We start from the raw sequence: 15,253 nt of genomic DNA, 5'->3' as shown, positions 1-15,253 counted from the left end.
TATTATAATAATTGAGTTTCTCAGAAACAGAGGTTTTCCAGGACTAGGAGGAAAGGAATAACCACTGCAAAGAAACACTGGGAGAAGCAAGAAGAGGTTGTGCTGAGAGGGGAGGAGGAAGGAATGCTAAGTTGTCTGAAAGAACAAGAAAATGAAGGGAGGAAATAAAAGCGAGACACTATCTCTGGCCATTCTAAAATTCTGTTATGCTGGAGGCATCTGCTGTAATAAGCACATTCATATCTTTCCCAGGCCAAATTTGGATTCAGCCCACTGTTGATGCCTGTCTTCACTCTCAAATGTTTTTCTGCTAATTTATTTTCAAGTTAGTATTTTATTTTATAGCAAAAAAGAAAAAAAAAGATGAAAAAAGACCCTTCATCACCACCCCCTGCCAATTTTTCCCAAAAATGTAATCCTTTGAGAATGGCTGTAGGAAATGCAATGTATCCAGATCATGAAGTTTAAGAAAAACAAAATTCTTTCCCTATTTTGTAGACTTCTAAGAACCTCTCTTGTCACCAATAGAGGGGAAAAAAGGACTGATGAAATACCATTTTTTATATTATTTTAAGATTTTTCTTTTTTCTTTTTTTTAAAGAGTTTATTTATTTGACAGACAGAGATTACAAGTGGGCAGAGAAGCAGGCAGAGAGAGGAGGAAGCAGGCTCCCTGCTGAGCAGAGAGCCTGATGCGGGACTCGATCCCAGGACCCTGGGATCATGACCCGAGCGGAAGGCAGAGGCTTTAACCCACTGAGCCACCCAGGAGCCCTTATTTTAAGATTTTTCTTCCAGTAACAATCTTAATAACATGAATGCGGGCTCATCTGGATTCCATTGGTTAGAATTACCTATAAGCTGTCATAGCTATAGTAGGACAAGCAGGGTCCATATTAATGACTAACGGGCAAAACCAGTTAGTTATTCAAGGAACTTCTAAATCATCAGAGAAGTACAAAAGTGCATCTGCTGTGATTCTGAGTACTTAGTATGTTTTCTATTAGAAATATGTGGAAGTTAGAGAGTTACATATAACGATATGTGATAGTTATTAACCGAACATTCAATTAATCAGCATATTCTGATTTTTCCTTACAATTCGCTCACATTTTTCTTTTAATGAGTTGTATGTAACTCATGCTTTAACTTATGAAGCCTTTCCTGAAGAAGCCAGACATAAAAGAACATATATCATATGATTTCATTTATACGAAACATCCAGAAAAGGCAAACTTATAGGGACAGAAAGTATATTAGTGTTTGCCTGGGAATGAGAAGTGACTGCAAATGTGCATGAGGTTTCTTTTTGGAGTGATGGAAATGTTCTAAGATTAGACAGTGTGATAGTTGTGCAAATCTGTACTATACTAAAAATTACTAAAATATACACTTAAAATGAGTGAATTTTATGGGATATAAGTTACACCTCAACAAACCTGTTAATAAGAAAGAATCTTCTCTGTGTCTGGACATGAGAGATTTTTTTTTTACATGTTTAATGAAATGATAATTTTGAAGAGGAACTAAATCTACTTCTATTGAGAATGAGAGCCTGAAAAATGCTCGTATGAGGTAAGACCTATCCTGAACAGTAAATCATCTGCAAAGTGCCACCTGTGTATGGGGGATCTTTGGAATCTGTGGAAGGGAATGTACCACTTCAGGATGCTTGAATTTAAGATAAACAGGGTATTTCTACTTTTTCCCAGGGTAAACATGAACTACAATGAGTACCAGGAGAGAAAGCTTCAGTTCTTCTGGGGATCATTTTGAGCATCAGTAACCGACCAGTGTGTCTCAAAGAAATAAAAGAAGGGATCATTCCTATTTTGATAGGTTCTAGGATACTCTCTAGATTACCTGGGTGATTAAGAACTATAAGAGGGTGACTCTAAGAGATATAGATCATGGAAGAGAGGGCATTACACAGTGACTCATGATGAAGGGACCCATGGCCTTCACTGTTGCCCAAAGGTATCCTATTTTGTTTCTATTTCTGCTCTGACTATTGAGTTTTAGCTTAATCTTTAATTCTTTTTACTCCAAAACAGTGACATTTACACAAGAACCCCTGCTTTAAACTTTGAGTATATACTTCAGTTCTTAATTTAACAAACATGATTTTTGAATAAAAAGGACCTAAGTAAACAAACGGTAACCCATGTTATTATTCAGTAACTATGAAATGTTCCTCTGCCAAGAGCTGATTACGAATACAAAAGGCCATTAGACGGTTTGTTTCTTCAGGGTAAGGACCCAGGTGCTATTCACCTGCAACTCTGCAACAAAGTTAGCACGGGGCTTGCCATTCCTAATTACTGTTTGCTGAACTAAGAATGAAAGCATCATATAAATGATAAGCATAATATAAATGTAAATGATTACACTGTTTTTCACCATTAAAGTAATCCTTAACAATTTTTTTTGAAAAGATTTTATTTGAGAGAGGAGAGCATAGGTGGGGGCAGGGGGAGAGGCAGAGGGAGGACAAGCAGGCTCCTCAAGGCGCTAATCCCAGGACCTGGAATCAGGACAAGTGCCAAAGGCAGATGCTTAACTGAATGAGCCAACCAGGCACACCAGTAATCCTTAGCAATTTAAACCTGGTGGGTACTCTGCCTAAGCCCAAGAGGTAGTAGCTGCACTCTGTTTCTAATATTGCTCTATTCTTTAGGATTCTCTTTACTTTTTACTTCTCTTTACTTCTTAGCAGTTAATCCCCTGTTACTACTTAGTAACTTAATAAAATTTTCCTGCTCATATTAATGGTATGGTTTCTGGCTCCTAATTCATGTGCAAACCAAATCAAATCAAACCAAGCCAACAAAAAAAATTAAATTCATAAGCCCATCCCTACAACGTAAGTTTGAATTATTGTTTGATAACACAGAGAAACAGTATGGCATTTAGCCCAACTTATTAACTACTTAAAAACTCCCACTGGGCGCCTGGTGGCTCAGTGGGTTAAAGCCTCTGCCTTCGGCTCAGGTCATGATCTCAGGGTCCTGGGATCAAGCCCCGCATTGGGCTCTCTGTCCGCAGGGAGCCTGCTTCCTCCTCTCTCTCTGCCTGCCTCTCTGCCTAGTTGTGATTTCTCTATGTCAAATAAATAAAATATTAAAAAAAAAAACAAACTCCCACAAAACTAACCAGTATGATGGTTTTGCACTGTGTAAACTAATCTAAGCTAGAACAACACTTCCCAGAACTTTCTTTCTACTATGATTCTAGGGTTCGGGTTGGCCACAAGAGAAACTTCTCTAAGATTTGGACAAAAGTGAAGCAGCAATCATTATACTCTGAAGGCAACATAGGATGCACTGCTACAGCTCATATGCCTTGTCACTGATCTGCTGGCTCATGTTGATATGGGGAAGGGACTCAGCTCACAGTTCCTCCAGTTCCAGCTGCATCTCCTTCAGCTTCTCCTAGCCAGGGCCAGGTGTGTGTGGAGCTCTGTGGCTAATAGTGCTCCTTCTTTTGCAGGTCATTTGCATTGTGGAGGTTAGAAAAAGTAAGAGATACACACAGATTGCAGTTTGTCCTTGGTTTTCCCTGTGTCATGACTGACAGGGACTTCAGGCCCACAAGTAGAGCCCAATTCAAAGCTTTCCATAAACTTTCCTCCAGTTTCTATAACAATATAAGGGCTGGTCCCTTATAATAAGTTACTTAATTATATCACTCATGGTACTTCTGCTATCATGATCAAACACTCACTAATATATACTGTAAAATGGTTAAATGATTCTCCTTAAAAAAAAATCATAAGCAATGAGTCACTCAAGCAACTGAGTTTCTATTGTCAATTCTTATTTTCCCTATGATTCTTATTTATTTCTACATAGTATTTTTTTTCTTTTTTTTCATTTTATTTATTTTTTCAGTGTAACAGTATTCATTCTTTTTGCACAACACCCAGTGCTCCATGCAAAACGTGCCCTCCCCATTACCCACCACCTGTTCCCCCAACCTCCCACCCCTGACCCTTCAAAACCCTCTGGTTGCCCCAACCTCCCACCCCTGACCCTTCAAAACCCTCAGGTTGTTTTTCAGAGTACATAGTCTCTTATGGTTCGCCTCCCCTCCCCAATGTCCATAGCCCGCTCCCCCTCTCCCAATCCCACCTCCCCCCAGCAACCCCCAGTTTGTTTTGTGAGATTAAGAGTCATTTATGGTTTGTCTCCCTCCCAATCCCATCTTGTTTCATTTCTACATAGTATTTAAGTTTAAAAAATATTTTAGACATTGAAAGTGGGAAAGATTTAAAATGCTGTTTTCATTAACAAATGCCAGGTGAGGGCCTATATGAAGACAAGTTAGACAGTGGACTAAGTTTTCTAGCTGCTCTGAGATATAGAAACAAATTTCCTAAGTGGTTTAAGATTTAGGACAGCCTGGCTAATTTTTGAACAGTGTTCTCCATGCTAGCAGGGGAATGAGATAAAGGGATCAGAGAGTTCACAGAAGGTTGGCATGTATGTGCACTGATGGAAAAATGGAGTAGGCCTGGAGCTAGGGCTAAGCTGGGGAGGGAAGGCCAAAAGATGATGCACAAGCTCCAGTTAGTTGTCATTAGCTTCTAAACCTAAAATTCATTTGTTTGACTTTTTTGAGATTTGTCCTGTTTCCTGAGCATGTTCAGTATGACTTGCCAGTTCTCAGAAGTGTGAAGGTCAAGAATTCCACTTTTTGTTTTAAAAGGGGGAGGGAGGGAAGGTAAGTAAGAAGAAAGAGGGATATGCAGTGACTTAGCAGGGAAAGAACTTCTGATTATGAGAACCTTTGGGTTAAGATCTTTAACTGTGGATGGGTTGTTTGAAGTAAAGTTAAAAAAAACGAACAAACCCAAACTGGCCTTATCAATTAATATCTCTGAGAAAATATCCTAGACTCATGGAATTTATTTTCTGTGGTAGGGAAAATACTCAAATGTAAATAAATGAATATACAATTGCAGGTGTTATAAAATGCTATAAAGAAAAATAAAGCAGGGGTGCCTGGGTGGCTCAGTTGTTATGAATCTGCCTTTGGCTCAGGTCATGATCCCAGGGTCCTGGGATCGAGCCCTGCTTTGTGCTCCCTGCTCGGTGGGAAGCCTGCTTCTCCCTCTCCCACTCCCCCGCTTGTGTTCCCTCTCTCACTATATGTCTCCCTCTGTCAAATAAATAAAATCTTAAATAGAAAAATAAAGAAAAAAAAAAGCAGATATAGAATGGGTGGAGTTCTTTCTTAGGAGATGATTTAGTATTATGTATTAGATTTTTCTACACTCAGTACATTTGGCTCTTGAACAATGTGTGGTTGGGGGCACTGACCCCTTGTGCAGTCAGTAATCAATGTATAACTGTTACTCCCCCAAAACTTCACTATTCATGGCTTAGAGTTGACTGGAAGCCTTACTGATAACATCAAAAGTTGATTAACACATATTTTATATGTTATATGTATATATACTGTATTTTCACAATAAACTACAGAAAATGCTATTGAGAACATCATAAGGATGAGAAAATACATTTGCAGTACTGTACCAGAAAAAAGCCACAAATAAGTGGACCCGTACAGTTAAAATCTGTGTTGTTCAACGGTCAACTGTATGCAATAAATATTATAATAAATATAACCACAGATATATCTTTGATATACAAGTGGAAAAGATTCATGTTGTTCCATGATAAACCAAACTGCATATATTTATATAAATCATAAGGAGCTTATGTATAGACCAATGAAACTTACCCTGTAGAAAGCACTGGTCAAAGGGAGCAATGCTGCAGCAATGTTATATTCTTCTAAACTTGAACAATCCTTAAACAAAACAAAGAGAAATGAGCATAATTAGGACATTTACCAGAAATCACAAATACATGGACACAAAAATCTAGGATATACCGTTTACTGTCATATGGGGTTTTAACTTTTATTCCAAACTGTCACAAAGTCTTACTTAAGTAAATTTGAAAAACAAAACAAAACAAAACTGTCCTTGAAGCACATTATTTTAGGAAAGAGATGAAAATACATTTGAGATAGACTTTTTAAAAGTTTTTATGTAAATTCCAATTAGCTAACATACAGGGCAATATTAATTTCAGATGTACAGTATAGTGACTCACCAATTCCATACAATACCCAGTGCTCATCACAGCAAGTGCCCTCCTTAATCCCCATCACCTGTTTTACCCATCTCCTCACCCACCTCCCCTCTGGGAACCATTCGTTTGTTCTCTAAAGTTAAATAAAGTTAAATAAGAGTCTATTTCTTGGTTTCCCTCCCTCTTTGTCTTTTCTCTTTGTTTGGTTGCTTGTTTTGTCAATTCTACATGAATGAAATCACATGGTATTTGTTTTTCTCTGACTTTTTTCACTTAGCGTAATACTGTCTTGCCCCATCCATGTTATTCCTAACGGCAAGATTTCATTTTTTTTATGGCTAAGTAATATTCCAATGCATTTGCACATGCATGTAGACACAGACACACACACACACCCCACTTCTTTATCCATTCATCAGCCAATGGACATTTGGGTTCCTTCCATAATTTGGTTATAAATAATGCTGCTATAAACATTGGGTGCATGTATCCCTTTGAATTAGTAATTTTATATCTTTTGGTTAAATACCTGAGTAGTGCAATTGCTGGGTCACAGGGTAGCTCTATTTTTAACTTTCTGAAGAACCTCCATACTGTTTTCTGGAGTGACTGCATCAGTTTGCATTCCCACCAACCGTGCGGGTGGGTTCTCCTTTCTCCATATCCTTGCTAGCACGTTTTGAGGTTTATATTTTAGCCCTTCTGACTGGTGTGAGGTAGTTTTGATTTGCATTTCCCTGATGATGAGTGATGTTGAACATCTGTTCATATGGCTGTTGGGCATTTGTATGTCTTCTCTGAGGAAATCTTTGTTTATGTCTTTTAAGCATTTTTAAATTGATTTATTCATTTTTTTAGGGATTGAGTTTGACAAGTTCTTTGGATATTTTGGGTACTTATCCTTTATCAGTATGCATTTGCAAATATCTTCTCCCATTCTGAAGGTTGCCTTTTTGTTTTGTTGATTATTTCCTTCACTATGCAGAAGTGTTTTATTTTGATAAAGTCCCTCCCAATAGTTTGTTTGCTTTTGTTTCCCTTGCCTCTGTAGACATAACTAGTAAGAAGCTGCTACAACCGACATCAAAAAGGTAACTGCCTCTGCTGTCCTCTACGATTTTTATGGTTTCAAGTCTCACATTTAGGTTTTAATCCATTTTGAACTTATTTTTGTGTATGGTATAAGAAAGTGGTCCAGTTTCATTCTTTTGCATGTAGTGGTCCAGTTGTCCCAACACCATTTGTTGACGAGACTATCTTTTCCTCATTGGATATTCTTTCCTGTTTTGTGGAAGATTAATTGACCATATATAGTTACGAGCTCATTTCTGGGTTTTCTGTTCTGTTCTATTGATCTAGGTGGCTATTTTTGTACCAGTGCCATACTGTCTTGATGACTACAGCTTTGTAATATAGCTTGAAGTTAGAAATCATGATGCCTCTGCTTTGCTTTGCTTCTTCTCTTTTCTTCTTCTTCAAGGCTGCTTTGGCTATTTGGGGTCTTTTGTGGTTCCATACAAATTTTAGGATTGTTTATTCTAGCTCTGTGAAAAATGCTGATGGTATTTTACAGGGACTGCAATTAAATATGCAGATTGCTTTGGGTAGCATAAACATTTTTTTTTAAAAGATTTTATTTATTTATTTGACAGAGAGAGATCACAGGTAGATAGAGAGGCAGGCAGAGAGAGAGGGAAGCAGACTCCCTGCCGAGCAGAGTGCCTGATGCGGGACTCGATCCCAGGACCCGAGATCATGACCTGAGCTGAAGGCAGCGGCTTAACCCACTGAGCCACCCAGGCGCCCCTAGCATAAACATTTTAACAATATTTGTTCTTCCAATCCATGAGCATGGAATGTCTTTCCATTTCTTTGTGTTCTCTTCAGTTTGTTTCATCTGTGCTCTACAGTTTTCAAAGTACACATCTTTCACCTCTTGGGCTAGGTTTATTTCTAAGTATCTTATTGCTTTTGGTGCAACTGTAAATGAGACTGATTCCTTAATTTCTTTTTCTGCTGCTTCATCCTTGGTTTATAGAAATACAACTGATTTCTGTACATTGATTTTGTATCCTGTGACTCTACTGAGTTTGTGTATCAGACCTAGCAGTTTTTGGTGAAGTCTTTTAGGTTTTCTATATAGAGTATTATGTCATCTGCAAATCGTGACAGTTTTACTTTTCCTTATCAGCGTGGATGCCTTTTATTTCTTTTTGTTGTATGATGGCTGTGGATAGGACTTCCAGTACTATGTTAAGTAACAGTCGTGAGAGTGAACGTCCATGTCTTGTTCCTGACTGAAGAGGAAAAGCTATCAGTTTTCCCCATTGAGGATGATATAAGCTGTGGGTTTTTCATGTATGTTCTTCATTACATCTAGGTATGTTCCCTCTAATCCTACTTTGTTGAGGGTTTTTTACCATGAATGGATGATGGATGTTGTACTTTGTCAAATGCTTTCTCTCCATCTATTGAAATGATCATATGGTTCTTATCCCTTTTATTAATGTGGTGTAGCATATTGATTTGTGAATACTGAACTGCCCTCACAACCCAGGAATAAATCCCACTTGATCGTGCTGAATGATTTCTTTAATGTATTATTGGATTTGGTTTTCTAGTATTTTACTGAGAATTTCTGCATCCAAGTTCATCAGGGATTGGCCTGTAGTTTTCTTTTTTAGTGGAGTATTTACCTGGTTTTTGTATCAGGGTAATGCTGGTTTCATAGACTGAATTTGGAAGTTTTCCTTCCTTTTCTATTTTTTGGAATAGTTTGAGAAGAATAGGAATTAACTATTCTTTAAATGTTTGGTAGAAGTCACCTGTGAAGCTTCTGGCCCTGGTTTTGTTTTTTGGGAGTTTTTTGATTATTGATTAAATTTGTTTGCTGGCTATTTGTTCATATTTTCTATTTCTTCATGTTTCAGTGTTGGTAGTTATTTTCATACACTACTGGTGAGCAGCTACCTTTACTTTCCTGTTTTATAAAGATTATATTAAAAGCTGTGTAATTTATATTTTAAAAAACTTTTGGAAGGGATTTTAGTATATTTATTATATTTCACTGTCTCTAAGATACACATTTTTTTTCATACTTTAACTTCTCCAAGACTTGAATCCCTCTTGTAACTAACTGGTAATGTTTTTTCTGTCTTAGTGTTGAATACAAAGGGTATTTTGTTATTGATCAGGCAAAAGAGATGTTATTGATGCCAAAATTCATTGGGTGAAATGTTGAGGAATGGAATAGTCAGAAGATCTCAGTGGGAATGTAAAATGGTGCAGCTGCTAGGAAGACAGTATGGCAGTTCCTCAAAAATTGAAAAACAGAATTACCATATGTTCCAACAATTCTATTTCTGGGTATATATCCAAAACAACAGTAAATTGAACAGATATTTGGACATTCATGTTCACAGAGTTATTATTCACAATAGCAAGAGGTGAAAGCAACCCAATCCTTAGCTCTGCAAGGAAGACTCCTTGGTTCTCCAAGGAAACATACCTAAAAGGTTTCCATAGGAATGCTACAGGGAGTGTACTCAAACTTGCACAAACACTAGTTTTACAGAGTATTGATAGCTATTATTTGTGGGGAGTTGGGAGTTGGGAAAATTCTGGGTAAACAAAATTAAATAAAGTGCCCTTGCTTGTTTTTTAATTTTTTAAAAGAGACTTTATTTATTTGAGAGAGAAAAAGAGAGAAGGCATGAGCAGGCTCCCCACTGAGCAAGGAGCCTGATGCGGGACTTGATCTCACGAACTTTGGGCCAAAGGCCAAAACTGAGTCACCTAGGTACCCTCTTGTTTTGTTTTTATTTTTTTCTTTTCTTTCTTTCTTTTTTTTTTTTTTTTAAAACTGTAGGACTTCTCAGGGTTTTAAAACTGTGACTGTATGGAGACAAGTTGGTCGGCAGCATCTCCAAATTGAATTTGGATAAGAACATTTTTTAAGAAAGTAGTTGAAAATATATTTTGAAAAAACGATGACTCAATATCATCAACAAGTATAACTAATGTACAGTATCCTATCACTTTCAGGGGAATCATAGTGATTTAATATTTTTCTATATTACCAAATGATTCGCATGATAAGGCTAGTTAGTATCACCAAATAAGTTATTAAAATATTGACTAAATTCCCTATGTGTATATTACATCCCCAGGACTTATTTTATAACTGGATGTTGCTACCTTTTAATCTCCTTCACCTATTTTGCCTACAACCCAACTACTCTCCCTTCTGGTAAGCAACAATCTGTTTCTTGTATCTGAGTCTATTTCTATTTTATTTGTTCATTTATATTGTTTTTTAGATTCTACACATAAGTGAAATCATACAGGATTTGTCTTTCTCTGCCTGATTTATTTCATTTAGCATAATATGCTCTAGGTCCATCCTTGCTGTCACAAATGGCAAGACCTCAGTCTTTTCTCTCTCACACTCATACCACATCTTTGTTCATCTATGGAAGGACACTTAGGCTGCTTCCATCTCCTGGCTATTGTAAATAATGTTGCTATCAACAGAGGAGTGCATTTATCTCTTCAGATTGGTGTTTCTCCTTCTTTGGATAAATTTTACCCAGCAGCATAACTCCTGGCTCATATGGTAGTCCTACTTTTAATCTTTTTAGGAACCTCCATACTGTTTTCCATAATGGCTGCATTTCCCAACAACAATATAAGAGGGTTTCCTCTTCTCTATATCCCTACGAACACTTGTTGTTCTCGGACTTTTTCTTGACTTCTGTTAATTTCATATTTGACAGACACTTTTGTTGAACAATTAAAAGATGCTAGATAAAATGTTTAAAAAATTTTAATGCAAAGCAAAAAACTGGCAAGGACCTAATGAATACTCAGACCAAAATGTAAGTTAAGTGGAACCTGGAGTGGTAAACAGAGCACTGAAGTAAAATTTTACCTCAGAACCAGCTTGTGAGCAAAGTAAATCTGAATATTAGTTTTGAACAACTAAAGAACTCAAGGGACAGGAAACAAAGCCCAGTGCTTGCTAAAGGTAGGAAGTCCATTAGGAGAGCTACCATAAACCTCAAACCCCTAGAACACCAAATAAGGCTGGGATATAAAAAAGATAATTACACAAGGAAACTGATAAATATGTGGGTAAATCTAAACACACAGTGATATAAAACAATGATAATTATGTCTTTTGGTATTAAAGAAAATTAAGATACAAGAAACATAAACGACCACAGTAGCACAGAAATTGTGAGGTGGTAGTCTGGAATTGGATATTGATAAATTAAGTGAGCATTTAAAGTTTTCTGTATTATTACCAAAGGAATATAGAATGGGTTATAACTTCTAAACTAATGGAGAAAAAAATGGAGAGGAAAACAAACACAAAACTTATAACCCAAAGGAAAGCCAGAAAGAGGAAAAGAAACCCCCAAGGAGAAACAATCAGAAAATAACAAAATAAGATGATAGAAATAAATAAAATTGTGATAGCCAAAATAAACCAAATGTTCTGGCTAAAAAGCAAAGATTGTCATTGAATAAAAAGCTAGAGTCTCAACATTTGTTGTTTAAAACTTAAGAATACATGAAAGGTAAAAGGCTTGAAAAAGATGTACCAAGCAAATACTAAAAGGAGTTGAGATAGCTATATTAACAACCATACAAAATAATCTTTAGGAAAAAGGCATTACAAGAAATAAAAAGAAGCATTATGTAAAATAGCTCAACTTATCAGAAAGATGTAACAATTTTAAATGTGTATAAGTTGGGGCACCTGGGTGGCTCAGTGGGTTAAAGCCTCTGCCTTTGGCTCAGGTCATGATCCCAGGGTCCTGGGATCAAGCCCCACATTGGGCTCTCTGCTCTGCAGGGAGCCTGCTTCCTCCTCTCTCTCTGCCTGCCTCTCTGCCTAGATGTGATTTCTCTCTGTCAAATAAAAAAAAAAAGTGTATAACTTAATTGACTTAGCCTTCATCTAAAAACACATAGAGCAAAAATTGACAGACATATAAAAATATAAATTCACAATCACATTGAAAGATTTTAATATACCACTGCTAGTACTTAACATCTCAAGCAAATAGAAAAATCAGTACCAAAGATCTTTTAAAAAGAGCTAATGAGTATACACTGAATACTATATACAGAGGGGGAGGAGCAAGATGGCAGAGGAGTAGGAGACCTAATCTGGTCCCAGGAATTCAGCTAGATAGTTATTAAACCATTCTGAACACCTACAAACTCAACAGGAGATCAAAGAAAAGAACAGCAGCAATTCTATGAACATAAAAGTGACTACTTGGGGTGCCTGGGTGGCTCAGTGGGTTAAGCCTCTGCCTTTGGCTCAGGTCATGATCTCAGGGTCCTGGGATAATGCCCCATGATGGGCTCTCTGCTCAGCGGGAAGCCTGTTTTCCCCCATCCCCCACCTGCCTCTATGCCTGCTTGTGATCTATGTTTGTCAAATAAATAAATAAAATCTTAAAAAAAAAAAAGTTACCACTTTCTGGAAGGTAGGATGTGTGGAGAAGTGAATCTGAGGCAATATATGGGAAGATAGACCACGGTGGGGAGGGAGCCTCTGTTAGCTGGCTCCCAGCAAGTGACAGAGCAGCAGAGCACAAAATCAGAACTTTCAGAAGTCTGCTCTTGTGAGGGATGTCGCTCCAATGGCTAAGGTGGGGGGAGGAGGGAGTGAGGTGGAATCCTCGCTGGCACAGTGTGGTCTCAGGACCCTCGGGGTCACAGAAAGACCAGGGGTGCCTGAGTGTGGTGGAGCTCCCAGGTATTAGAGTGGGGAAGCTGGCTGCAAAAGAGATGAGGATTGGGGTTGCCATAAACTGTGATCCACAGCACAGCTGGGCTACTACTCTTTGAGCTGGGACCCAAGTCGCTGATCTGGGGAGATGCCCCCCTTTCCTCCACTGGGAGAAGTGGAGCAGCATGCAGGACTCTGCTGGGTTTGGAAACTCCAAATGAGGTTGTGTGCCAGAGACAGAAACATTTGGTTATAGGCTGGGTGAGCACGGAGTGTGGCCAGAGACCAGGGAGACAAAAGTGACTGACTGCTTTTCTCTGAGGAGTGGGGCCCCAAGTTCTTGGCTTCTCTGGGGCCAGAGATTGGGAGGCTGCCATCCTCATTCTCATCCTCTAAAACTGTGTGGAAAGCCTTCATAGAACAAAAGCAGCCGAGAGCAAACCTGAGTGGATTACTTAGCCTGGCCCCTGGCAAGGGAGGTGCAATTCCACTCAGGCAAAGACATTTGAGAATCACAGCAATGGCTCCTCCCCCAGAAGATCAGCAAGAACATCCAGCCAAGACCAAGTTTATTGATCAATGAGAAATGCAAAACTCCAGCGCAAGGGGAATACACACATAGAATTCATGGCTTTTTTTCCCATGATTCGTTAGTCTTTCAAAGTTAATTTTTAAAATTTTCTTAGTTTTTTTCTTTTTCTCTTTTTTTTCTGAATTTTTCTTCTTTCCTTTTTCAACCAACACCTTATATGATCAATTCCGTTTTAAAAATCTTTTTTAGGGGCGCCTGGGTGGCTCAGTGGGTTAAGCTGCTGCCTTCGGCTCAGGTCATGATCTCAGGGTCCTGGGATCGAGTCCCGCATTGGGCTCTATGCTCAGCAGTGAGCCTGCTTCCCTCTCTCTCTCTCTCTCTGCCTGCCTCTCTGTCTACTTGTGATTTCTCTCTGTCAAATAAATAAATAAAATCTTTAAAAAAAATCTTTTTTAATTTTCATTTTTACACTCATATTCAATCCCTTTATTGATTTAATCTTTCTTTTTTAAATTTTGGGATACACTTACTTCTTTTTTTTTTTTTTTCTAAGACCAAGATTTTTAATTTAAGATGTGCAGGTGATGCGATTACATTTGCTGAATAACACTACTTAAAAAATCAGATGTAGGCTTCTTATACTTACTTCTAATAGACTGAAATATACACCGAATTTAGTGTATGGCTTTGTTCTAGTTTCCCGCCTGATCACATACAATTTTTTTTTCATTTATTTTCTTTTTCAACCAACTTATCAATTCTTTTTAAAAAATCATTTAAAATTTTCATCTTTACAGTCATATTCCATCCCTTTATCATATTTACCCTTATTTTTGTATACATGTTTCTCTTTCTTTAAACTTTTGGGAGGCAGTTTCTTCTAACAGACCAAAATACACCCAAAACTTAGTGTATGGCTCTGTTCTATTCACCAGCCTAATCATATTCTTTTTTTCTCCCCCTTTCTCCCTCCCGCCCCCAGTTTTGGGTCTCTTCTGATTTGTTTAGTGTATATTTCTCTGGGGTTGTTGTTACTCTTTAAGTATTTGGTTCTCTCATTCATCTATTCTTCTCTGGACAAAATGACAAAATGGAAAAACTCGCCTCAAAAAAAAAAAAAAAAAAAGAACAAGAGGCAGTACCAAGTGCCAGGGACCTAATCAATACAAACATTAGTAAGATGTCGGAACTAGAGTTCAGAATGATGAATTTAAAGGTACTAGGCGGGCTTGATAAAAGCATAGACGATACTAGAGAATCCCTTTCTAAAATCTAACGAAGTCGAAATCAAAAAGGCTATTAATGAGGTGCAATAAAAAAAATGGAGGCTCTAACTGCTAGGATAAATGAGGCAGAAGAGAGAATTAGTGATATAGAAGACCAAATAATGGAGAATAAAGAATCTGAGAAAAAAAGAGAAAAACTACTGGTTCATGAGGGTAGAATTCGAGAGATAAATGATATCATAAAATGAAACAGTATTAGGATAATTGGGATCCCAGAAGAAGAAAGAGAGGGAGGGACAGAAGGTAAAATGGAGCAAATTATAGCAGAGAAGTTCCCTAATTTAGGAAAGGAAATGGGGATCAAAAAACAGGAGGCACAGGGAACCCCCCAAAATCAATAAAAACAGGTCAACACCCCATCATCTAATAGCAAAACTCACAAGCCTCAGAGACAAAAAGAAAATCCTGACAGCAGCTTGTGACAAGAAGTCTGTAACCTACAATGGTAGAAACATTAGATTGGCAGCAGATCTACACAGAGACCTAGCAGGCCAGAAAGGACTGCCATGATATATTCAGAGCACTAAATGAGAAAAATATGCACCAAGAATACTATAGCTAGCTAGGCTGTTGTTGGAAATAGAAG

The 15,253-nt window shown here is 37.8% G+C and overlaps 1 protein-coding gene across 3 annotated transcripts in view; it reads right to left on the bottom strand.

The window, feature by feature from the left end:
* SBF2 (SET binding factor 2) overlaps positions 1–15,253 on the bottom strand; it is a 503,560-nt gene that overhangs the window by 108,493 nt on the left and 379,814 nt on the right. For all 3 annotated transcript variants that reach the window (XM_046014550.1, XM_046014552.1, XM_046014551.1), the window contains exon 17: positions 5,746–5,814. In XM_046014550.1, coding sequence (XP_045870506.1) covers positions 5,746–5,814 — 69 coding nt within the window. The remainder of the gene's footprint in view (positions 1–5,745; positions 5,815–15,253) is intronic.

Source organism: Meles meles, chromosome 8 (genome assembly GCF_922984935.1).
Source record: "Meles meles chromosome 8, mMelMel3.1 paternal haplotype, whole genome shotgun sequence".
Lineage (NCBI taxonomy): Eukaryota > Metazoa > Chordata > Mammalia > Carnivora > Mustelidae > Meles > Meles meles.
The sequence above is the reverse complement of the archived record's forward strand: the minus strand, read 5'-3'. Positions and strand labels throughout refer to the sequence as shown.